Genomic DNA, 24,672 nt, shown 5'->3' with positions numbered 1-24,672 from the left:
CTGTTAACAGTAGACTCAGTAGATGTGCGGCTGTGAGGCGATCTACCTTAATTAATGAATTTATCGGAAACTCTTGCGAGCCGACGTTGGCATGCTGCTCTCTTGGCTACCCTCCTTCTCTTTCTGTCTCTATTTCTCTCTCTCTCTCTCTCTCTCTCTCTTTCTTTCTATCTATCTATCTTTCTCTCTTTGGCCCGTAGGGTAGACACAGCCTCCAACGAGGATTCAGAGGATGAGTGAATGTGGTGCTCGGCGTAGTCCGAAACGAAGCCGTCGACTCGCTCCGTCACTCCCCGCCATTTTAATTTCCCCAAGAAACTTTCTAATTACCAACTTTTCTGATTAATCACAGTAATTAATTAGTAGCACACCGCGGACGAAGGGAAAATGGGAGCTGACTCGTAACGTAGACTTCCTCTCTCTCTCTCTCTCTCTCTTTCCTTTTTTTTCCTTCTTCCATTCGCCCTTCCACGTTCGTTCTTCCACGAGCGGTGGAAGAGGGTGAAATCTTTCTCTTAGCATCGACGCCATTTTCTTTTTAGGTTCGTTGATTCCTTCACGGAATAATCGCCTGTCGACTCGATCGAATACGATATTCCTTTTAAAGTGATCGAACTCGACTTTCACCGCACGATCGACGAACGTTCTAACATGATTCACGTTACTCGCAACTTCCGTTCAAGCTGGTAATTAATTTCCCTTATCGTTCAAGTTCTGCCAGTTCGCGTTATAATTTTAGTAACCAGGTACGTGTAAAACTTTTCGAGCGAGACGACGCCGCCGTCAGCTATTTTCCTTTCGTTCTCGTTACTTCCTTTTGATTTTCTTTCGCAAATTAACTGGATAAAAGCATTGAGATAGAGAATGAACGGATCGTTGGTTAGATATTAAACAAAATTTCCTTGCCGATGTCAATCTTGAAAAGCGTGTTTCGTAAAATAGATATATGAAAGAAAGAAGGTAACGACGTAAGATCGTAGAACCGATATGCAATTTGAGAGCCCTTCGGACATTTTCTCACCTTTTTTACATAAGTGTTCCTTCTAATAAGATGTTTTGATCAGCCTACCCGTCGGGGCTTCGCACCTCGTGATCTGCCCGAGTTAACTTCCAACTGTTCGTTCTAGCCAGGTAGCCCGTGACTATGCATCTCCTCTAGTTCTACAGCGCATTTCATAAACGACAGAATTGAAATGAAACCTATGATCCAACGACATTCGTCATCCTTAAAAAGTTTCATTTTCGAGTCTCTCCAAAGAAAAATATATTCTCGCGATACGTTTTCATTGATTGTGACGTAGATATTATCTCTGATCATGAAATGGAAAAAAAAAAAAAATCGATGATAAATATTAAAGAGAATTTCAAATATTTGTTTTCGATTGCACGCACCTGTATTATTCGAAACTGTCGAGAAGCCACACCTGTGCGGCCGATACCTGTATATCTCGAGTTCCGTGACTGGTTCTAATTCGGAAATTGCTGGTTTCCTAACAGTCGTAATGGTCTTTGAGTCTATTCCGATCTTATGGTTTACCTTCCTCCGTGATCTAATATTTTTCACGCTGAACGATGGCACCTCACGAAAAATCTTCCGATCGAATAGTAATTAACACTTGTAAATCTTTATCGATAATCGTCGATGATCTACTTTAATACGTTTGTATATATCCATTATATAAATCGTACGAACGATATTCGTAGATCGTATCTTAAAAAATTAGAGAAAGAAGAGAGAAAGAAGAAAGAAAGAAAGAAGGAAATGAAAAAAAAAGAAGAGAGAGAGAGAGAGAGAGAGAGAGAAAGACTTTAAATTCGCAAATTACAGGTTTCCACAAAAACGCGAACGTTATCTTACTTTTGGAAACATTCAATTTTCAGATTAGGTAATTCTTTTTTTCTTTCTTTCTTTCTTTCTGATTTTGTTTTCTCTTCTTTTTTATTCTTTTTTCTTTTCTTTTTTTTTTTTCTTTTTTTTCTTTTCTTTCTTCGTATATCGAACACAGTGGGTAAACATCAAAGATAATAAAAAAAAAGAGAAGTATCCTTTAGAAAATATTATCGTGCCTCGTGTGCTTTCATCGATATCGATCGAATGTCCTAAAACATTTTGAAGAGAAAAAGAGATAAAGATATACACGTGAATTAGTTAAGGTGAGAAAATCGTTCATTTCCAATTTCGATTTAATCAAACGTCGTTATCGTATCCCTTTAATTTAATCGTGTTTTGCATCGTTATAGGAATTTAACGATAACGATATCGTTTCGTCGCTATCGATCTCTCAAGGATTCCGAGAAGCTGCGTTCACCTTTACGTCCACCAGTTGTAAAGATGACGTTCGAGATATCGAGCGTTCAGGCGGTGCCGCCGCCGCCGCCGCCGCCGCCGCCGCCGTTGCGATCGTTTCGTGCCTTCGAATCGTGCGCTCGTGGTCTGACAGCCGGCACCGTCATTACACGATGACTCGGCGATGGTGAGTCGAACGAAGACGCGTAGGAGAAAAGAGGAAGAGACATGGTCCGATATCTTTCTTCTTTTTCTTTTTCTTTATCTCTCTCACTCTATCTCCAACACAACCCTCTCTCATCGATCGTTCCACGAACGAATCGAAAACGCGCGAAGGAGTAGTGTAAGTCGCCAGCTTTCGCAAGCCGACGTTCCCGATCTCTAACGCGAGAGGATCATGATCCTTTTGTCCGTGATCGACACGTAAAAACGATCCTCGAGTATGGATCGAACGGCTGTTTCTGACCCGTAACAAAGTCGCTTTGCTTTCGATTCCCCTTGACAATATCGTCTATATTATCGTTCCTCTTTCGATCCTTCACTCACTCACCTGTTATTTTCATCGACATTTTCGTGTTATTTAAGCGAAGAGAGATTAGATTTAATACAAACGAATAGTTATATTTATCTTTTTCTTTCTTTTTTCTATTTTTCCTTCTTCAAACTTTTTCGTTCATTAACTTTATTTATATCAAATGTTTTCAAACATCGGGAATATTTATTATTTTCAGACTTGATAAGATATTTATTAAATATATAATAAGAAAAAAAAAGGAAAAAGAAACGAACAGACATATTTACATACACGTAGATATCATATCGATTCGTAAAATATGTATAGAATATTGATCGTTAGTCTTTTAATTTAGTCTACTGATCACTCTTAATCGAGATGATAGAAAAAGGAGGAGGTAAAGGTGGTAGTAATGGAGGCCGACTCGAAGGATCACTTCGCGGCCGCAATCGAGGCGCAACACCTTCGTCAGCCTGGTGTTGAACTTCCGCACGGTCGCCGACACCCACTCGAGAACGTTCCGATCGCTTTTTGCCACGCGAAGCGTTCCTAATTTAATCGGAGGCGTGCCCGAGGAACCGATCTTGCTATTTATGTCCACGCGGGCCCCTATTGTCCTCGCGTCATCGACGCTATTCGATCGTCTCGCTTTGTTATATAAGGTGGGCCAATATTCGTCCTGATAATCACAAAAAGGCTTTGATATTTTATTTATTTATTTATTTACTTATTTATTTATTTATTTATTTATTTATTGCCTTTTCCTTTTTCGTCAAAATAAAATCGAAATTTAACTCAATAAAAAAAGAAAAAGAAAAAAAAAAATGAAAGAGAAAATAATTGACCTGAACTAGGCCAATAAAACGTTATCGATCATAGATCAATTTTACACGAGTTATCTTTTACAATGAGAGAAATGTTATGGTAAAAGAAGAGGAAGAAGAACAAATTGTACGACTTTTGATAAACAAAAAAATTTCAATTTAATATTTAATTTAATTACGAATTCTAAAGCATCAATCATCGGAAAGATCCTCGATGGGGGACTGAAAACGAAGCCAGGAAGGTGTCTCGTCCGACGAGATTGAGTTTTCGGAACGGAAGGGTGTAAAGAGGAAAAAGAGAAAGAGAGGAAGAGAGAGAGAGAGAGAGAGAGAGAGAGAGGGGACAGTCACCATAATGCGTGTGATCAAAGCGACCGGCACTCGGTGATGTCTCTCGCTGGCATCGCCTCACCTTTAATAAAGCTATCTCGCATCTCTAATATCTTCTGCTGTATCGGTTAAGAGCGAAATCGCGAGAACGACAGAAAGAGAGAGAGAGGAGGGGGGAAGAGGGAGGGAGGAAGGGTGGGAGAGAGAGAGAGAGAGAGATCGTGACTCTCTTTGCCAGAGTTCCAACGCCTCTCTACAACGAGGCCTTGTTCGTCGAGAGAAAAGAAGACACCTTGGCTGACGCATTCACGTATATTATATACATACACAGAGACATATACACGAATACCTTTTGGAGTATCTCGATTCGAGCAGAGAGGCTTCGTCCGTCTACTTCTCTTTTTCCGTTTCTCTCATTCTCTCATTCTCTTTTCATATAAACTTCTCTCTTTCTTTACTCGGATAGCCGACGTAAACCTGAGCGAGTTAATACACTTACCGATGGTTATCGACGAGCCCACGTCAATTAAGCAATTATCGGCACCTCCATGCTCCAGAGCGTTTCGGGGATCTAAACTGTTGTGTTGACTCACCTTCTCTCACTTACTTCGGCCAAGTGTTGTTGTTAGTCTCTTTTTTTCTTTTTTCTTTTTTCTTTTTTCTTTTTTCTTTTTTTTTTTTTAAGAACCAATTCCTTTTTAACGAGGACCTATCACGGATCGAAAGTCATTCGATTTTGAAAAGCACTTTTAGCCGCCTTCAAATAATCATTACCTTATCGTATAATAATTTCATTATTAAAACGTAGCTTCATAATTTTGTTTTCTTAAAATATTGAAATATTGAAAGGAGAAACAAATGTAGCGTAAAATGAAAATATGTAATCGCTTGTACGAATAATCTTGTTTGACTTCGATGTTCCATCAAATTTTGATATATAATACCCGTGTTCGTTATTTACGTAATTATTGGCTCGTGTCAAGCGTGTGACGAGAGTCCAATCCATCGTCTTTCGCGTATCGTCGTCGTGTAACCCTTGCACGGTGTATCGCATGCACGACACGCGTGTAGCAATTTACTAGCTCGATAGACTAGATCTAAAAGATAAAGGGGAGAAGGGAAACGGCTGGTGAGAAAATGATACGCCGATTAACGATGATCTCTTGATTTTACAAGGAAAATCTTCAAATTGTATATTATAGACAGATCTTGTGATATTCTTGTTTGTAATTATAAATAATAAATTCATTGTTTTTTTTTTTTTTTTTTTTTTTTTTTTGGTTTTTTTTTGTTTCTTTTTTTTTGTTTTTTTGTTTTTTTGTTTTTTTTTTTTTTTGTTTTCTTTTTAATTTCATAACCTTTCTTATCAACGTTAGGATTATCGTTTTACATGTTTACGTTTTACATGTTTATTATCAGAATGAATCCGATGCTTTTTAAAAGTTTCATAATGAAAGAATTAATTCTCGATTATGATACAAATGTAGGGAAATATTCGTAGTAACAACAAAAGCTCGTCTATTGTTATCTTTGCACGGCCTTTATTGCGATCATACGTGCGAATTGTTGAACGAGACACGTGAACGTGTTATTTCGCATGAAAGGTAAAAATTTACTTATGTTCGTTCGCTCCTAGTTGAATCCTTTCTTTAACTCATATTTTAGATCGAATAAACATGTTCCTTGATGTTGATCGTTACGTTCGCCGACTATTTTCGTTTATATCCATGCTGTTACAGGATCGATTCCTCGGGTTCTCCTCTCACTCACGGGAATCTTTTATGTAACACATCTTATCGCGTAACTCGTTCATTTAAATCGATCTCCTCCTTCGTGTAAAATCGATACTCCCTTATCACCTACGATTTATCTCGAGAGATCGGCTTACAACGAAACGTTTCACGATAAATCAACGAGCATGTACTACTAATCTTACTACATTAATATTTTATTTAATAATAATAAATCTATATCAATTGTAAGACAGTCGTGTCGATCGCTAGGCCGAGGATATTATAACTCGGTTTGGTAATAATCAAACGATAATTAAAATATGTGTCGCATCACTCGCAGCGATTATCACGAATAATTTATTTACAGAAGAAATATACATGTTAACACGAAGACGCTATAATGTGTGTTTCTGTGTTTTCATAATGGGTGGTTGTGAACGCATACATACATACATATATGCATACATATATATATATATATATATGTATATATATATATGCATATCTATATGTGTCTTTTTCGGTCTTCTCGGAATGGTCGCATCGCTCTTCGATATGCAAAGGATTCTTCTTTCGCGAGTGAAGGAGCTCGAGGAAGAAAAAAATAAAAAGAAAAGAAAAATAAAGGAAAAAAAGGAAGGAAAGAAAATCTGAGTTGGCTCCTTAACGTATGTACATACGTCATGCGATGATTTATAACGAAGCGCGCGAACGGTTACCCGAGACTCGCGCGACCCTCTCATTCACTCTACGTACTTCTCTCTCTCTTTCTCTCTCTCTCTTTCTCTCTCTCTCTCTCTCGTATTCTCTCATACACTCTCTGTTTCATTCTCTCTCTCTCTCTCTCTCTTTCACACTTTTAATCTAATAAAAAGTAAAAAAGAAGAAAAAAAAGAAAAAAGATTCCGTCATAAACGCCGCATGAATAATTCAACGAGTTCCTCCTCTCCACGGCAGATACGATAATGATAAGCGATGCTCCGTAACGATAATGGTTCGTAATGCTAACCGTAACGGTGATAATAACAAGGACTTTCTCGCCTATCATAAACGAGGAAGTATCGACTTATTGCACACCGATATTTACATCGTTTAATATATAATCTATTAAATTGAATCACCCGAGTTACGTTATACATCGTATATACGTTAATTATATCGTCAGTTTCGTCAAATACACACACACGCACACACACGCACGCACACACGCACTCACACCACCCACACCACCCACACCACCCACACCATTTTCCTGATACTCGTCGAAGTTATCTTAATCGTTAACGAAGTATCTCCTAGACGAAGTCGATCTGGCACTATAATAGTCCACGGGCATCCTGTATGTTTCCTCCGGGCATTGATACCTGTAACAAAAAAAAAGAACAAACAAAATATCTGATTAATTTACGAATAACAATGAACGAAGAGAATATATTATAAATTTAGAAATTGGAAAATTATTAATGAACAATGATATTTAGGCACGAACGAATAAATAATTATATAATAAGGGAAAATGATTATTAAATAAATCCTATGACTTTATCTTTAAAGATAAAAAAGAATGTACTCATATGGTCTCATTTCGTGAGAAGAAAAAAAATTTCTTTAAGAAAGGGACAAAGTGAGGGATATTCGCAGTGGTGGTTAGCGGTAGCGCGTCATCAGGAAGAAGTACATTGCTGTAGGTAGGCCCTCTGTCCTTAGCGAAGAAAGTGGTGGGTACTCTCTCTCTCTCTCTCTCTCTCTCTCTCTCTCTCTCTCTCTCTCTCTCTCTCTCTCTCTCTCTCTCTCTCCCTGGTAGAAAAGGCCACCGTCGGTGGACGTTTAACATATGAGCGGCTACCAGTGTTATTAATGCGACGGTAGCGTCGTGCTCGGTATCTTCTTCCGAGCCCACGTACGTTGTTGCTTGCGAGAAAGTAAGAGAGAGAGAGAGAGAGAGAGAGAGAGAGAGAGAGAGAGAAAGAGAGGCAAGGGCCACCCGCGGCTCCTTCCTCTCAGAAGCTTGCTCCCGCGCGCGCGTTGTCGAGAGAGAGAGAGAGAAAGAGAGGACGAAGGGAAGTGGAAACGGGCCCTTCTTCTCTCGAAAGGAGGACTCGAATCGGGCCCATCGACTCCGAGAGACGTAACACGACACTCGGAAAGCGCGGCACGATCTCGCGCGAGCCGACAGCTTTGGACCCATCCTTCGTAACAGGAGTTATGTCTTCCTGCCTTTACGTCGTCTAATTAATATGTGTTTAACCTGGAATGCGACCCTACGACGAATACCTAACTCGTCTATCTTTTTTCTCCTTTTTTTTTTCTCTTTCTTTTTTTCTTTTTTTTTTTTTTTCCCCCAGATTCTCCGTGATAATCTGGTTCTTACGTTCCACATACATAAATAGTACACTATCTCTTCTATCTTCATCGGCTTTTTTTTTTCTCTCTTAGGCATTATATAGAATTTGACTTTATATCTTCTTAGGATTGTGATACGAATGTAAGGGTTTTCGAATGTTTGGTCTTTTTTCATATTTCGAATAATTCTCAATTTATCGGGATGATTGTTGAAATACACGTTCTTCGAATCTTTCGAACGTTGCTCGCTGGATCGTCGACTGTCAAAAATTCATCGTGGGTGTGCCCACCTGTTCTGTTCTTTTCTCTTCCACGAAAGAGAGAAAAAGATGTAAGGAGAGGAGGAGGGAGAGAGAGAGAGAGAGAGAGAGAGAGAAAGAGAAAGAAAGAGAAACAGAATGGACACCGAGGTAGAACCGAAGGATCGGAGAGAAGCAAATATCTCTGCTGGTCGGTCAGACATTAGGAGTTCTCCGGGGTCCGGGGGATTATAAATCCTTAATACAGATCGGCACGCGATGCCCGGCTCGTTAAGGTGATACATGGCCGACTCTGGTGTCCCGGGGTGTACGGTAGCCGGTATCCGCGCGTATTCGTACGTACTACTCGTGCGTGTTCGTCTACGGGAGTGACTACACCCACACGCTTGCCAAGCCACCGGGTAATAATGAGAGATCGGACGATACGGCTCGATATTAATTGTGCGCATCGAGTGTGCCGTTGCTGTTGCTGTTGCTGTTGCAGTTGCCGTTGCTCTCTCTCTCTCTCTCTCTCTCTCTCTCTTTCACTCTTTCTACCTCTTCCTCTTCGTTTCCAAGACCATGCCGTGAAAACCGACTGCTACCGGCTTACACCGATCCTTCGATGCGATACGTCGCGATATACGATACAGGAACGATCGTGATTCTGATCCGGAGATCTTTCTTTCTACCAACTTCCCTCCCTCCCTCCCACTCTTTCTTCTTTCTATTGGGAACACAGAATCTCTACCATTCCGATGAAGGAGAGAAAAAGAAAGAGAGAGACTCTAGAAGATCCTAAGCTTTTCTTTCTTACTTGATCGGAATCAATGTCTCTCTTTCTCTCTCTCTCTCTCTCTCTCTCTCTCTCCGGGTATCCGTTTTCTACCTTTCTCATTCAGTTACCAATGAATCCCTCACTCAATCGGCTTAATCGTTTACATTAACGAATCCTTTTCTACTCGCGAGGTATTTCCTTCGATGAGTCGAAAGTCAGTGCGCTATCGTCAAGTACAACGTGATACTTCTTAAGAAAGGTAAAAAGGAAAAAGACTTAGTGAAAAAAGGAGAGAGAGGAAAAGAAGAAAAAACAGAAAAGAAATTAAAGGGAAGCAACAGAAGATAGGACTATCTTAGGTTGGAGCGGTGGAGATAGAAGAGTAAAAAAAGAGAGAGAGAGAGAGAGAGAGAGAGAGAGAGAGAGAGAGAAAAAAAGGAAGGGAAAAAGGGATAGGGAAAAAAGGAAATCGAGATAGACGCGAAGACAAGGGGAATCACCAATCCTGGCTCGTCCTTTCGTCGGTGATTACGAGGAGTGGACAGATTGAGATGGTCCTAGGTCTCCTCCTCCTCCTCCTCCTCTTCCTCCTCCTCCTCTTCCCTTTTTCGTCCTTTCTGTCGAGCGGTGTTTCCGCGACTCTTTCTCTCTTTCTCCTTCTCTCTCTCTCTCTCTCTCTCTCTTTCTTTTTCTCCAACTCACTCTCGAGTCATCTCATTCCCTCTTCCATCGACGAGGACGAAGAGCCACTTTGAAGATACGATCTCGAAACAAATTACGAGTCCTGCTCCCGCCGTTTTCTCCTCTTTCGCAGCTGGATTAAAATAATCGTGGCCCGTTAGCGGTCCAAGCCCGTATCGCCTTCCCTTCCTTTTCTTTTTTTTTTTTTTTGGTTTGTTACCCCTCTCCCCCTCCATTCTTATTTTTTCTATTTTTTTTCTTTCTTTTTTCTTTTTTTTTTTTTTTTTTTTTTTTTTTTTCTTGTTTCTTCCTTTTTCTTTTTTTCTTCTTACATTTTTCCTTCCCTTCCCAATCCTTCCTGAGAATCACAACTTGAATGAATCGAGATATACCAGTGGCGTATATAAATGAGCTGGTAAATGATAACTTTAGATTGGAATGTCGTATAACTACAAATGTTCGCGTCTAATGAGCGAAATAAAAATTATGCAAATCGTGTTCTTAAGTTAATACCCCATTGATTTCAGTCAAGATCGAGATATAATTTATAATAATATTAGTTACATTGATTACAAGTTTCGATTTGCTTTAATGAAATCATTACGGCAGGTACGATAACGAAGTCGATTTAAATTGGACCTCGACGATCGGTAAAGCGGAAAAAAATCAATCTCTTCGATAATACTTTTACGTAAAATAACGTATATACCTGTATACATATACGTAATTACGTACGTAGTACGTAATTACATAAATATATAGAATAAGATGATAGGGAAGATCGGACGATATTTTGCCTTTTTTTTCCTTTTTGTTTTTTTCTTCCTTTCACGCGATAAGAAGTAGAAACGTACTTTAATCCACGACGATTCCTGAAACTCGAAAAATAAGAGAGAGAGAGAGAGAGAGAGAGACGAATATGTGTTCGAACGTAAGTAGAATACGTATGTACGTAGTATATATATACACATAGGATATATACTGGGTGCAGAGACAGGACGTTTCGTTCTTGGATGGTCCATCGTTCTTCTCGATCCGGATTACGGTAACACCTGCCCATCCGCAATTTTATCATCCTCCGTCCCGGAAGGATTTCAATTTTCTTCTCCCTACGGTCTTGCCGCCTCTTCGTTTTCTCTTTCTCTCTCTCCCTTCCTCTTTCTCTCTCCCTCTCTCTATCTCTTTCTATCCCGTCGCTCTTCTTTCTACTTGCGATACTCTTACTACTTGCTTTTTTCTACCCGTCCTGGGACTCAATCTGTGTCTCATCGTGGATTATTGGGATTTCGTGAGGATGAGGATGGAAGGACATGGCTGGCTGGCTGGTTGGTTGGTTGGTTGGTTAGTTGGTTGGTTGGTTGGTTGGTTGGTTGACTGGCTGGCTGGCTGGCTGGCTGGCTGGCTGACTGACTGGCTGGCTGGCTTGCTTGCTTGCTTGCTTGGTTACTTGCTTGCTTGCTAGATGTCTGGTTGGCTGGTTGGTTGGCTGACTGGCTGGCTGACTGGCTTTCCTGTCTGAGCCAAGGAAATCGTTCTACGGAGAAAGACTGCCGACGAAAACGAGACTTTAATTCTTTCTTCTCGTAAAGCCTCGACTTCATTTAGAAACGAAATAAGGATCAGTGGATCCTACTGTACTATCGTCGTCTTTATGTCGTTTTTATTTCCGCGATAAAACGTTTTCCTTCGTGAAAAATACTGTCGTTACTTCGGGGTTCCCATTTAATTCTCTCATACTTTCATCCCACTAAATAGAAACGATATAAGATAAAAATTATCGGCAATGTCCTTGTGAGCCTAACTTTCCCTTTGCCCTTAAATTTTTATTAAATTTTTTTTATTCCATAGATCGACTTACGATAATAATCACCCGAAACAAGAAAGAAAGTAATCCTTACACGAAACATAATTGCCATAAGAAGCTTGAATATTCCATGGAAAGAGAGAAAGAGAGAAGGGGAGAGAGAGAGAAAAAGAGAAAGAGGGAGAGAGAGAGAGAGAGAGAGGGAGAGAGAGAGAGAGAGAGTAACGATCGATTGCGTTAGAACTTGAAACATCAAAGGGACCCCTTCGATTCAACGTAGCAGCTTCTGCCAACATTACCATGGATAAAATAACCACCATACCGGCGGCGCTTTTACCCATCCTCCTTCATTCCTTTTTTCCTTCATAATTCCTCGCGTATCTTTCTTGTTTTTTTCTTTCTTTTCTTTTTTTTTTTCGCGATTCGCATCGACGTACGAAATCGATACGCGATGATTAATTTTCAATCGGGGCTTAATTACGCTGCCCAGGCTAAGCTCGATAGAAGAGACCTCCTAGAACGGTGAAAGGGCGGTCTACGTCACGAAATAGAAAGAGAAAAGCCAGAGAAAAGAGCCGAGGAAGGGAAGAGAGAAAGAGAGAGAGAGAGAGAGAGAGAGAGAGAGAGAGAGAGAGAGATAAAAAGAGGAAGAGATCCCTTCCTACGGTTCTCGAATAAAAGGACCTCCTGTCGATGGAAGAGGATTGCGTCGAAGGACGAGAGGAGTGGTATGGTCCTCGAGGCAGAACGACGATTGCCAGGAACACGTGATTAGATGGTCCCTCCCTCTCTTCCCGTTCTGTTCTTCAGATTGGTCAACTCAACCATGCGTCGTCGCAGGGAAACGTAAAAAATGCAATCGGCTCTTACCGTAATGAAAAAGAGAATCGACCCCGGGTAATTCGAAGAGGCTCTAGCGAATGTGAACGCGCTCGCGCGCACGATTCTATCTCTTTTCTGAGAGAGAGAGAGAGAGAGAGAGAGAGAGAGAGAGAGAGAGAGAGAGAGAGAGAGAGAGAAAGAGACTCTCTCTACTATGAAATCGTTGCGATCCCATTCGTCGGCGTCGGCCTTTGACGATGATGATACGTAGTAGATCGTAGTAGGCGATGCAATTGCCGAGAAACGAGATTAACTCTACTCGTATGATGAAAAAAAAAAAAAAAAAAAAAAGAAGTGGAAGATTAGTGGGGGGAAAAATTGTCCCATTAAATTTTCATCATCGACGGATTTATATATAAATATAAATTGTGACGTTTCATCTGTTAATGAATTTTTATTAATAGAAATTGATAAATATGATTGTCAATCAAAGAGTAAAATTATTTCAACGTCGATTATCGATATGATGACGATAGAGAATAATGAGAGATTAATTTTTAACCCAAGGAATCTCGTAATGGATGCTTGAAGAATCGTGAATGAGTAAGAATCTTCGGAGGACAAGTAAGAGTATAATTTGGAATGAGATAACGTCCCGCTAAGTAAGGGGAAAGAAAGGGAAGGGGAGAGAAAACCGGGAAGACAAGATTTCGCGACATCGAGGCAAGGAACTCGTAATTCTCCTGATTCATGAGACTTCTTATGCCGTGTGGCCAAAATAATTCACCCTAATGCCGCTTCTAACTGCCTCTGTCTCTGGCGCACGATTGTTTATTGCGAAAAAGGGGTCTCTTTAATACACATCGTCGCTTCTAGAATTCTCACCTCGGCTGAAGAAACAGAGAGAAAGAAAGAAATAAAGACAGACGGAGAGAGAGAGAGAGAGAGAGAGAGAGAGAAAGAGAAAGAGAAACGTTTTGGCACGAGAACGAAGAATTCATCCCCTACGAATAGCTTTTTTTCAAATTTATCTTCCTATACGAGACTTCTTCTTCACTCATATCACTTTTTTTTTTCTTTTTCTTTTTCTTTTTTTCTACTTTACTCTTATTATCTGATAAAAGTAATTCTTTCATTAAAAATTGTAGCCTTGTTCGTACAAATTTGTAAATTAATAATTCTTTCAATATTTTCTATAAATCTTAATTATTCGAATTATTCCATACAATACATAATTTCGATTATCTCTAATTCTAATCGATCAAAAGATATTATCAAATATTCATTTCATTTTTACATATTCATATTATTTCCTCTTATCTCCTCTCCCTTCACCAAATGTCGTAATTCATATTTTATTATAATAAATTCTCGCGAGAGTTGAAAAAGTTTTCGAAATTGAACGAAGAAAAATTTTTATTAGGATATTATAGTAAGCAAATATCTATTGCAAAACCGTTGAATTGACGTACGAGCGAGATGTATTAATTAGCGTCCGGAGAAAATTACGATCGAGAATATAGTCGGGCACGCCGCAGGGTTGAAATCGTTAGCGGAGGGTCGTCTCGCGATTTTGATTTAGCCCCGGCGGCCTCCACGTCAATTCTAATTGCGTTTGACAGTAATTTGGCAAGGGAGAGAGAAATCTGATTGACGGGCCCGCCGTACTGGCGACGTTCGTTTCCCTTGCCCACCTCTCCCCTCCTCATCCCCATCTCTCCAGTTCAACCTCCTCGTCACCTATTCCTCCTCAATCCTCCCTCACCTCTTCTTCCTTCCTTTTCAACATACTCCCATTTTTTTTTCTCGTCCCTAAACAATTTTTTCTTTTCATTTACGATCGACAATTTTGTTTACGATATATTCTTGAAGTTAGTAAAGGGATAACGTGTGTTTAGAAACATGCACATACATTGCTCCGATAAGTTTGTGAGAGCTGTCGAATATCGTCAGTTGAGGCCAACATGCTTTGTCGGTAAACCAAAGCATGGTACAAGTAATATCGATGTTAATTAAGTCACGAATAGATTGTAACCGTGTAACGAGAGCCGAAACAAGGGTTTGGAGAATGAAAAAAAAGGTATATATATATACATATATATATATGGTTGATCGTTTTACAAGAAATTTTAATGAGATCGAACGAGGTATATATATTCGTGACCGTACAAACCCTTCGGGCTATATTTCGAAATTCTTATTGATACACAATCTGGCGTATGATCGGTTAAGATAAATGAAATGAGTTTGAAAATTATTTTACCTTAAGAAAACAATTCTATCTGTCTAATCTCTTTGTAAAAAGAAGGAAGGGAAAAAAAAAAAGAATAAAAGGAAGTTTTCATTCAATTATAAAATATACATTGAGATTATTTTCTATTACGGTTAAATATGTTATCATATAAAAGTATCAATATCGAAGAAAATATTTTAAATGATTTTACTAGTTGTATTAATTATATATTAATCTTAGATAAGTAAAAAAAAGTAAAAGTAGATAAGTAAGTATGTAACATCGACGAAGTTGCGTGCGTGCAAAGAGAATCTACACTCTGAGGCGATGTGATAGGACGATATAAAGTTACGAGCTGCAAAGTGGCAGAACGATCCGGTGTACAGCGGCATTGTAATCGGCGAATTAATTAAGCCATTAAGCAGCGGCAGTGGCGGCGTCGGCGCACGCCTGTTAATCGTCAGATCGCTAATTATGCTAAGCGAACGAGATGTACCGTCGACGTATGGCATGTGCAGGTGAATGCAGTGTGTTACGAGGTCGTATAGCACGTGCTGCATCATCGATCCATATACGAAGAAAGGAGTTGCCTCGAAGTGGGGTTAGGGCTGATGATACTGTGTTGATTGATACGTGAGCTCACGACAGAGAAAGAGAGAGAGAGAGAGAGAATTTTTCCAACCAATCCTCTTTTCATTTTATTTACAACCGAATTAAAATATCATTCAAATCATTGATTTCAATTATACTCTCGTAATATTAATTTACTTAATTATTATCTAATAATTTTGATATAACGGCGTATACTTTAAAATGAAAGAAAGAATAAATAGAAATCGATTATATATCCTACTTTCTAATAAGCTTGCAAGCTCCATTAAAAGCCACTTACGCATAAAGAAATATTGTGAATCCACTCTGCGCTGTGGCATCCGCCTTGTCTACCGATTCTCGAAAAAAAAAAAAAAAAAAAAAAAAAGAAAAAGAAAAAAAAGGAAGAAAGAAAGAAAGAAAGAAAGAAAAGGTAAGACTCCCTCTCATCGTGTTTTACCCTCTTCCGTCTAGCTCGAAGAAGAGAAATTTACAACGACGAGAGAGAGAGAGAGAGAGAGAGAGAGAGAGAGAGAGAGAGAGAGAAAGAGAGAGAAAAAAAACGGAGAAGGAGGAGGAGGAGGTAAAAATCGTCGAGAAAAGAAATTACTTTCTCTTTTGTATTTCGGTATCTCGCGCGCGAGTTTTACCTTCTGGATAAGGTATAGTATAAGAGAAAGAGAGATAGATAGATAGATAAAGAGAGAGAGAGAGAGAGAGAGAGAGAGAGAGAGAGAGAGAGAGAGAGAAGGGAGAGAGTGAGAAAGAAAAGAAAGACAGGGCAAAGGGAGGAGTAGAAGAAGGAAGAAATGGAAGAGCAGAATACGGCCGGTCGACGAGGAGGTAGGTAGGAGATAGTGAAGAGAAGGAAGAAGAGAAGGAGGAGTAGGAGGAGTAGGAGGAGGAGGAGAAACGAGGGTGGGTTTATCTCGCTCATCCTCATTAAAACCCTCCCAAGCCAGCCGCTTCTTCCTGCGGAACCTCGCTCCTCTTTCTCCACGCTTCTTCTTTCTCTCTTCCTTCGGCACGAATCCGCCCCTTGGTCGGCACACAACCGACGACGCAGCGGCCTTTACGATTGCGCGCGCGTACTCTTGCGAGAGAGAGAGAGAGAGAGAGAGAGAGAGAATGAAAGAGAGAAAGAGAACTGTAGAGCTGGTATAGGTAGGTAGATATCCCCACCGGCTTGTTGTAGCACGCTCTATTAATTAAAAAAATGGGGACTCCGAGCGAATGGTGGTCAGTGGCGGAGGAGAGATGTGCGGTACACGTTAGCTCACATCGACGCCTTCGTAATTGGGAAGCAACGTTGAAGAGAGAAAGAGAGAAAAAAAAAAGAGAACGAAAGAGAGAGAAAAAAAAGTGTATGCGTGCGTGCGTGTGTGTGTGTGTGTGTGTGTGTGTGTGGTTCCTATACGAAAATATCTTTCTTTTATTTGTATTTTAAATATCATATTTTAAATATTATATTTCAATCGATACTCACGAATATTTCTTCGCTAGTTTGTTCTGCTCTGAAGCTTTCCAATGACATATCATTTATTTAGATATATATATAAATATATATATATATATATTTTTTTTTTCTTTTCTGTTTTATTTTACTTATGTGATTATCCACAAGAGAAGAAAAATTTTATTTACAAGATAAAGTCTTCGATTTTCTCATTTCTCCGTAAACGAAATAAATCGAAAGGGAAAGTTGTTCGATCGTCTTTGGTTCGTCGAACTTACTCTTTAGTTAAATGCTTTTACCGAAGAGAAGGGTGGTGGCTAAAACAAAGGGTTGGTCGCAGCTTCGTGGCGGGTTGGTCGATAGTCTAGTAGGAGCGCCAATCGGCGCTCGAGCGAGAGAGCTCTTCGTCCTTACGATCTGCTGAGATCCAGAGGGAGGAGAGAGCACCACAGAGGGAAAAGAGGGCTCCCTTTCTTTCTCTTTCTCTCTCCCTCTCTATCTCTGTCTTTATCCATGGCTCTAAGATTTCGAAAAGGGTTCGCTCGTTTCTGGACCCTCGTGGAAATCGACGAATCTCTCTCTCTCTCTCTCTCTCTCTCTCTCTACCCCTCTCTCTCTCTCTCTCTCTCTCTCTCTCTCTTCCGCAAGGGACGATCTCTCCATGGGAACGTGGAAGAAACGAAGGATCCTACTCGATCGCCATCTTTCTTTTTTCTCATACGATCGACCTTATTCTACTCACTTATTCAAAGTTCTCTCAATTGCGTTAACTTTAAAATTGCACGGTAAATTTATCTGAAATAACGACTATCACGATTTTATCGTTCAAGTTCGCGTGTATTATTCATACACGTGATACATCTGAAATAAATTATCATGGTTAAACGAATTACGATGGTTACATATTCGTATTGTATTGATACTAGAGTGATACATGCAAATTCCAATATGCTTCCGGCTTTATTTGCATTTATTTATTGTCTCGTATGATTCAATCAAATTTGAAAGAAAAGAGAGAGAGAGAGAAAGAGAGAGAAAGAGAGAACGAGAAAAATATTAATTGCGTTCTTAGAATAAGAAAATAATCTCTCAAAAGTTCGCCAGTCGTAAATAATCGTTTACTTACTTATGGAATAGAAAATTTCTTCGATTTGTGAAAGAGCCTAAACAGGACAAACGAATTAAAAGGATATAGAAAATGGTCAAGGAAAGTGAAATTCTGACGTCGAGAATTATCGACGCCTATCCCTATCTTCTTAACGCATCTCGTTTATTCAACACTTACTTTTTTATTATAGGTACATCCTTACGCGTAAAGATCTACATAAAAACTTATTAAAACGAGCTTAATCATATGTTTATAACTGGTTCTGGGCTGGGGCAGCTTCGCGTGGTGTATCAGCGCACAGTATGCCGGTTCTAAAATCAAAAAAAATATCATCGAAAACTTATAATAATGATTATCTTAAGCTTGATCTCATAACTTTACTTTTTTAAGAATATATATATATATATATATTCCTACACATACATAAAATAATAATGATAATAAGATAATATATATATATGTATGTATGTATATATATATATATATTTGCAAACTTATCTATCGATGCTGGATAAAACCTTTCAGGGAAATCAATTTCACCGATAGGTAATTAACGAAGAACTTTCAAACGCGTACGAGAGGGTAGAAAAATAGGATGATCGAGGAAGATAGATAGAAGAGGAAAGGGTTTGGGAGGGAAAGGAAAAAAAGGGAGAAACGAAAAGAAAAGAAAAAAAAGCGGGAGGGGGGGAGGGAAAGAAGAAGAAGGTAGTTCGACTTTTGTCTTCCACACAAATAGCAGTCGATCGTTCGATCGATAAATCGGTCGTCAGAAAATGCCACCGTCGAAATGGTAATATTCATTTATCCGGTCTAATGGCTGCTACCGATCCACCGGGAATCGAAGTGAGAGAGTGAGAGAGAGAGAGAAAGAGAGAGAGAGAGAGAGAGAGAGAGAGAGATAAAAAAGAAAATAAAAAGGGGAAAAAAGACGAAGAAGAAGAAGAAAAAGAAGAAGAGGGAAGAAAAGGATGAAGTGCACGCGCGTTGGCTCCGCGCTTAATCCCGTGGAATCGATGCCGATCGAGACTTCTTCCGACGCGTCAAGCTGGAACGACTTCGTATCCGCCATTATATTCCAAATAGCTTCTCGTATCCCGATGGGACAACATCTCTTCTTTTCCTCTTCATCCTATAGCGACGCGTACAACGACATGTACGATCCATAAGCTCGTAATTAATAATAAAACGAAGTAATTATCCCGGGGAACTGAGAGCTCCCCACAAGTGGCTCTACCCACATCTCTCGAGAGGAGAACACCTTGAACATTGCTTCTATTAACATTGTTCTTACGCGTCGTGCATATTAAACAATTTATGGGATGGATACATACGAGACGCTTTCCCTTTCTCCACGATCCACGATCTATACTACTCTTCATTATATCTCTCTACTTCTTTTTTATCTTTGTTTCTTTATATATTTATTTTTTCCTTTTTTTTTTTTCCTTTTTATTTCTCTTTTTTTTTTCTTTTTCTTTTTCTTTTTCTTTTTTTTTTATTATAATTTTATTTTATTTTATTTCATTTCAATCAAATTCTCTTTCTTTTTTTCTTTTTCCACGATATAGTTAAGTACTTAGATACTTCTCTCTATAGCTCATATTCACTATATATCTTTGATATCCCCCGTTGAATTATACAATCATGATAACGATATTGAACGGTTCGTTCAACTCGTTCAGCATACGCTGGATTATATTAGCTTCCTGCAAGATCATTAAAGATTTTTCTTTTCCTTTTTCTTTTTTTTTTTTTCTTTTCTTTTCTTTTTTCTGTTTCTTTTTCTTCTGATTTTACCTTTTGCTTATTACTTCATAATTTATATCGACATGGATAATGGTTTTGCTAATTAAATATATTTTAATTCATGATTTCTATTCGTAATATCTCATGACGTAAATTACCGTAAGTAATAACATATTTACAATAATAATATCATATTATAAGTGACACTTCGTATTCGAAATATCTTCGAAAGGAAATAATCTAGAATTATGCTTCTATGTACAATTGAGAAACATATCGCATTGGGAATAAGAAATTTCGTATTACTTTGACAATACGATCATTCGCGAGAGAGAAGAGAGGAAAAGCGAAAGAAAGAAAGAAAGAAAGAAAGAAAGAAAGAAAGCAACAACAACAACAAAAAAAAAAAAAAAAAAAAAAAAAAAAAAGGAGAAGAAAAAAAGAAAGAAATGATCGAGGAAAGGACGGAGATCCGACAAATGAATTTTTATTGGCTCTCGTTCTTCCGACGGAGGCTTATCAAAGCGACCGTCCGATTGGCACAATAGTCGACGAACGGGTGCCAGATGTAGGGTCGAAGAACTGCCCCTGCCTCCACCCCCACCCTCACCTCCTCCACCTCCACCTATTTCTCTCTCTCACTCTCTCTCACTCTCTCTCTCTCTCACTCTCTCTCTCTCTCTCTCTCTCTCAACGTAATTATTTTTACGAGGGTGAGAAGCTCTGGTGCTGACAGGTCCGACTCGATAAAGCGAAAGAGAGAAAGAGAGAGAAAAGAGGGACTAGTATAGGGAACTGCGAGAAAAAGAGAGAGAGAGAGAGAGAGAGAGAGAAGGGAGATAGTGACAGTGGTGGTGAGTTTCACTGACGGAGACACGGCAGTTCTCGACGATAAAGAGAGAAAGAGTCCGTTTCGCTGACTCGCGCGAGCGAAAGATAGAGAGAGAGAGAAAGAGAGAGAGAGAGAGAGAGAGAGAGAGAGAGAGAGAGAGAAAGATAGAGATAACTAGGAAGATAGGAAGAGGAGAGAAAGAGTAGAGGTAGCTAAAATCCCGGAGAACGCTTTTACAGTCGCGTGAGGCGACGCGAGGCCGCGCGAAGCCGGTGGGTACAGGAGATGGAAACGATGGGGGGGGAAAGGTTCGACGGGTGGTGGGAGAAGAGAAAGAGAACGAGCGAGCGAGAGAGCGAGAGAGAGAGAGAGAGAGAGAGAGAGAGAGAGAGAGAGACAAAGATTCGTGTCATTGGCAGCATATCGACTAACTGGAAACTGACAGGCGGGACACGTTGGCATGTCTATAGAAAACGTGCACGGTTATTTAAGCGACGGAGAAAATAAACGGCGTCGATGATACGACCTTGAAGGTGGACGAAATTGACTCGAATGAATCCGAAAAAAATCTATTCTCGATTGGACAATTTTCTTCTTTTCTTTTCTTCTTTTTTTTTTCTTCCTTCCTTCCTTTTCTTTTCTTTCCTTTTCTTTTTCCTTTTGTTTTTTTTTCCCCTCTCTTTTTCTTACGACGAAAATACTCATTTTAATCATACTAAATGATTAGAAAGAAAAAAAGAGAGCGTATCAGTTTGAAAACGGATCAGTGATTGATACATGATCGATCGAAGCATATTGCGAAAAAGGATTTCGATCTATCAAGGATTTATAAGAGGAGATCCTTTACGAGATCCCTATCCTATGTCTTAATCCGGTTCTAATCAAAGAGGATGGACCGGAATGATTTGGATGAAGGAGAAGGCGGGAAGAAGGTAGGATGACTTCGCTGGAAAGCTTGCCTGGCTAGAACCTCGGCACTCTGCTTCAATTTCTGGCGTCAATTAAAAACTGACGCGGACCGAGGAAAATCAGTAATTAACGACGAAGCGGCTACTTCTAGAACTTCTATGTTCTTTTTTTCTGTTTTTTTTTTTTTTGCATTCCTTGCGAGTTCTCTCTCTCTCTCTCTCTCTCGTCTTTTCCATTTTACGATTAAACGATGACGACACAATCACGATTGCTATCTTATCCTATCCATCTAATTACCAATGATGTTGACGATAAAGTCATATCGATTCCAAGTAAAAAAATGAAAAGAAAGAAAGAAAGATAGAAAGAAAGAAGAAAAAGACAAAAGCAAAACAAAAAATCGATACGTATTACTAGGTAATAGTCGGAGTGGTGTTGTTTCTTTAAGAAAAATTTCACCGTGGCTAAATAAGGGAAGAAGGCTCGTATCAGAAATATTACCAGGATATCGTCCTGGGGCCTGAAATAAACCACCATCCTGAACCTAACGATCCTCCTTCTTCTACGTGTCACAGTGAAACGGCTAACCACGATTCGAGCGTGTCGATAAAGGAAGCTTCACAAGCTCGACGAAGACACAGCTGAAGTTCGTTATACGTCGTGACTCGACAAACCCGATTTCTTCGACGATCTACCTTTGACTATCTTCTTCTCTCTTCTTCACCTTTCTCTCTCTCTCTCTCTCTCTCTCTCTTACTCACTTGCACGTGCTCTCATCTCTCTCTTTCTCTCTTTCACTCGCATCTCTTGGAAACGCACGCTCAACGAATTCAACTCGAACTCCTTTCGCGAGAGTCGTTAAGGCAGCAGCAGCAGCAGCAGCAGCAGCAGCGGCAGCAGCAGCAGCCCCGATAATTGTAGCAAATCCGTGGTTACACGGCGTAGACCGTGCGATCGTACTTAAACGCTTAATTATACGACCAAAAACCAAACGGATTCAGCAATATCGAGGAACGATAAAAACTAACGAAGGAAATATGTTCTTTTCTCTATTTTGTTTTTGTTTTTGTTTTTTCTTTTTTGTTTTTGTTTTCTTTTTTTCGTTTTTTTTTTCTCTTTTTTCTTCCTCTTTCCCTTTCCTAGGCGTCAACCATTATCGTTATTCGTAGATACCGATTAACTCCGACGGTCTCGGAGTTGTCTCGATAATCGGACGTTTCTCGATCAATCGCCGAGATTAATCCTGCCGCGAGAATGGAACGGCAAGTTTCGAGCCTGTAGCAAACTCGATCGGCAGAAGATCGATAATAATCGAATTCTAAAGAGTTCGAGAAGAGGATCTCCACTTTTTCTTTTTCTTTTTTTTTCTTCTTTTCTTTTCTTTTTTTTTTTTTTTTTTTTTACTTATGTACCTAGATATATATATATATATATATATATATATATATATATATATATATATATATATGTATATATATACGATGTGTAATATCATATTTACGTATATGTAATATATGTAGAGAACAGATATGTGGTTGCGATCGTTTCTCTTAACAACGAACAATTTTATATCGCTTTCTCACGAACACCCGCACCTCATTAACGAGCACGGCGATTAATTAGTGCCGAGTGCCATACCGATATAACCCTACGAATTAAAATCGAGGTAAAAAGGAAGAATAATAATCTCTGGTGAGCGTCGAGGACACGAGCGCGCGAGCGCACAGTCTTACGAGGTGATTAATCGACGCGGGTCGTTAAGAGAATTTCGCACGCGGAATATCGTGTCCCGCAATGCGAGTGTCTCGAGGCACGAAGATAAGCGAGCTTTGAAGTGTTGAGGTACGAAATCATCTTTTCGTCGCTCTCTCTCCCTCTCTCTTTCTCTCTTGCTCTCGCTCTCTCCCTCTCTCTTTATATCGTAGCTCATGAAAAATAGAAGAGAAAAAAAAGTGCTATTTAGGATAGTAAGTTTACACGTGCCTAGGAAGGAAGAGTCGAAGAAAATATAAGAGAATTTCTTTTTTTTTTTTTGCATCCTTAAAAGAGGAATGAGCCTTCGGCTAATTACCTGAAATAACCCATTAGTCCTGTATCCCTCCCTCCACCCACCGATCGCCCAACAAATTACAAGGCGAGGAATGAAACAGAGGTGGCGCGTCATCTTTGACGAGTTAATTTCGAGCAGGGATCAGTACTGAAAACCCTCCTCTTTCGATAGCCATTACTCTTCCTCTTATATAGCTCGGACAACCCGTTTCCATGAATCAGCGGTATTCCGCGATCACGGAATATCGAACCTTCAGAATGACTGCTAGTTCGGCTATGTTATATATACCCTTAGACTATCATCCTTTTGTCGGTATTCGAAAATATTCGAAGGAAAATGATTAGAAAAATTAATAATATAATTTAAAGAATAGATAGAAAATTTGGAAGTGACTTGTATACGGTATAGGTGAAAGGAATCTCTTTCGCGAGATTGGATAACAAAATGTAAAGTCAAATTTTACGGAGGATCCACGAAAGTCCCTGTTTGATGTTACGTAGCAAAAGGAGGACAAAAGGCGGATAACCGCTTTATACGAAGGGGGTAAAACGAGGTGCGAGAGAGAGAGAGAGAGAGAGAGAGAGAGAGAGAGAGAGGAGCAATCACCAGCGATTTCATAGCTGTCGTCCTTGGCTGGAAAGACTTCGAGTTCCGTTTCAAGGCTGTGCTGCCGTTGCTGCCGGCGTTGCTGCAGCAACATCGAAGAGGGATACCAGGAATGACGAGGCGCATTCTCAGCTTACCCTCGTCGTTCGTGGCTAGAGCTTTCCCTCTCGAAAAAATTCGGGATCGCGACACTTCTCCTCTGTGCACGTCTCCCTTCTTCTTCTTCTTCTTCTTCTTTCTCGTCCTCCTCCTCCTCCTTCTTCTTCTTCTTCTTCTTCTTCTTCTTCTTCTTCCCTTAACACCTGACGTTTGAATTTTTAATTGACTCCGAGGCGAGATGAACGAGGTGTCAGGTAACTTTCTTGTAGAGAATAAAAGCCAAAGGTGCGTGCGAATGTACTGATGGTAATGACGACGACTAGCAAACGACCCACTGATATTTCATCGGAGAATAAAACAAGAGTCTGTTACGATCGGGTAATAACAATGATAACTCGACTCTCGAATAACGTTAACTAGTTAGAAAACATGGAAAGAACGAATGTAGGAAGTAAAAGAGAGAGAGAGAGAGAGAGAGAGAGAGAGAGAGAGAGACGCACCAGAGAGAGGATAAGGAAAGAGAGATCGTAAAGGGGGAAAAAGGTTATACCGGTCGAATGCTTCGTCGATTAGGTGAAGCATCGCGAAATTGGGTTGGGCAGGAGCGATTTCGTGTTTGGGGCGGATCGAAGATGTTCCTGGACAAGAAACGGTGGAACGTGGCAGGCTCGTTTGACCGAAACG

The 24,672-nt window shown here is 39.7% G+C and overlaps 1 protein-coding gene across 8 annotated transcripts in view; it reads right to left on the bottom strand.

The window, feature by feature from the left end:
* Positions 1–1,304: 1,304 nt before the first annotated feature.
* The window catches only part of LOC124956326 (transcription factor Sox-2-like), a 325,693-nt gene continuing 302,325 nt past the window's right edge, over positions 1,305–24,672 (bottom strand). For 3 of the 8 annotated variants that reach the window (XM_047512004.1, XM_047512038.1, XM_047512078.1), the window contains one exon: positions 17,889–18,054. Coding sequence is in view for 2 of the 8 variants with exons in the window: in XM_047512078.1 (XP_047368034.1) it covers position 18,054 (1 nt within the window). In the remaining 6 variants the exon portion in view is untranslated. Of the gene's footprint in view, positions 7,053–17,888; positions 18,055–23,874; positions 24,192–24,672 lie in introns of those variants that run through there. The other 5 variants (XM_047512011.1, XM_047512047.1, XM_047512031.1 and 2 more) reach the window with 4 other exon arrangements.

The sequence above is a fragment of the Vespa velutina genome, chromosome 1 (genome assembly GCF_912470025.1).
Source record: "Vespa velutina chromosome 1, iVesVel2.1, whole genome shotgun sequence".
NCBI lineage: Eukaryota > Metazoa > Arthropoda > Insecta > Hymenoptera > Vespidae > Vespa > Vespa velutina.
The sequence above is the reverse complement of the archived record's forward strand: the minus strand, read 5'-3'. Positions and strand labels throughout refer to the sequence as shown.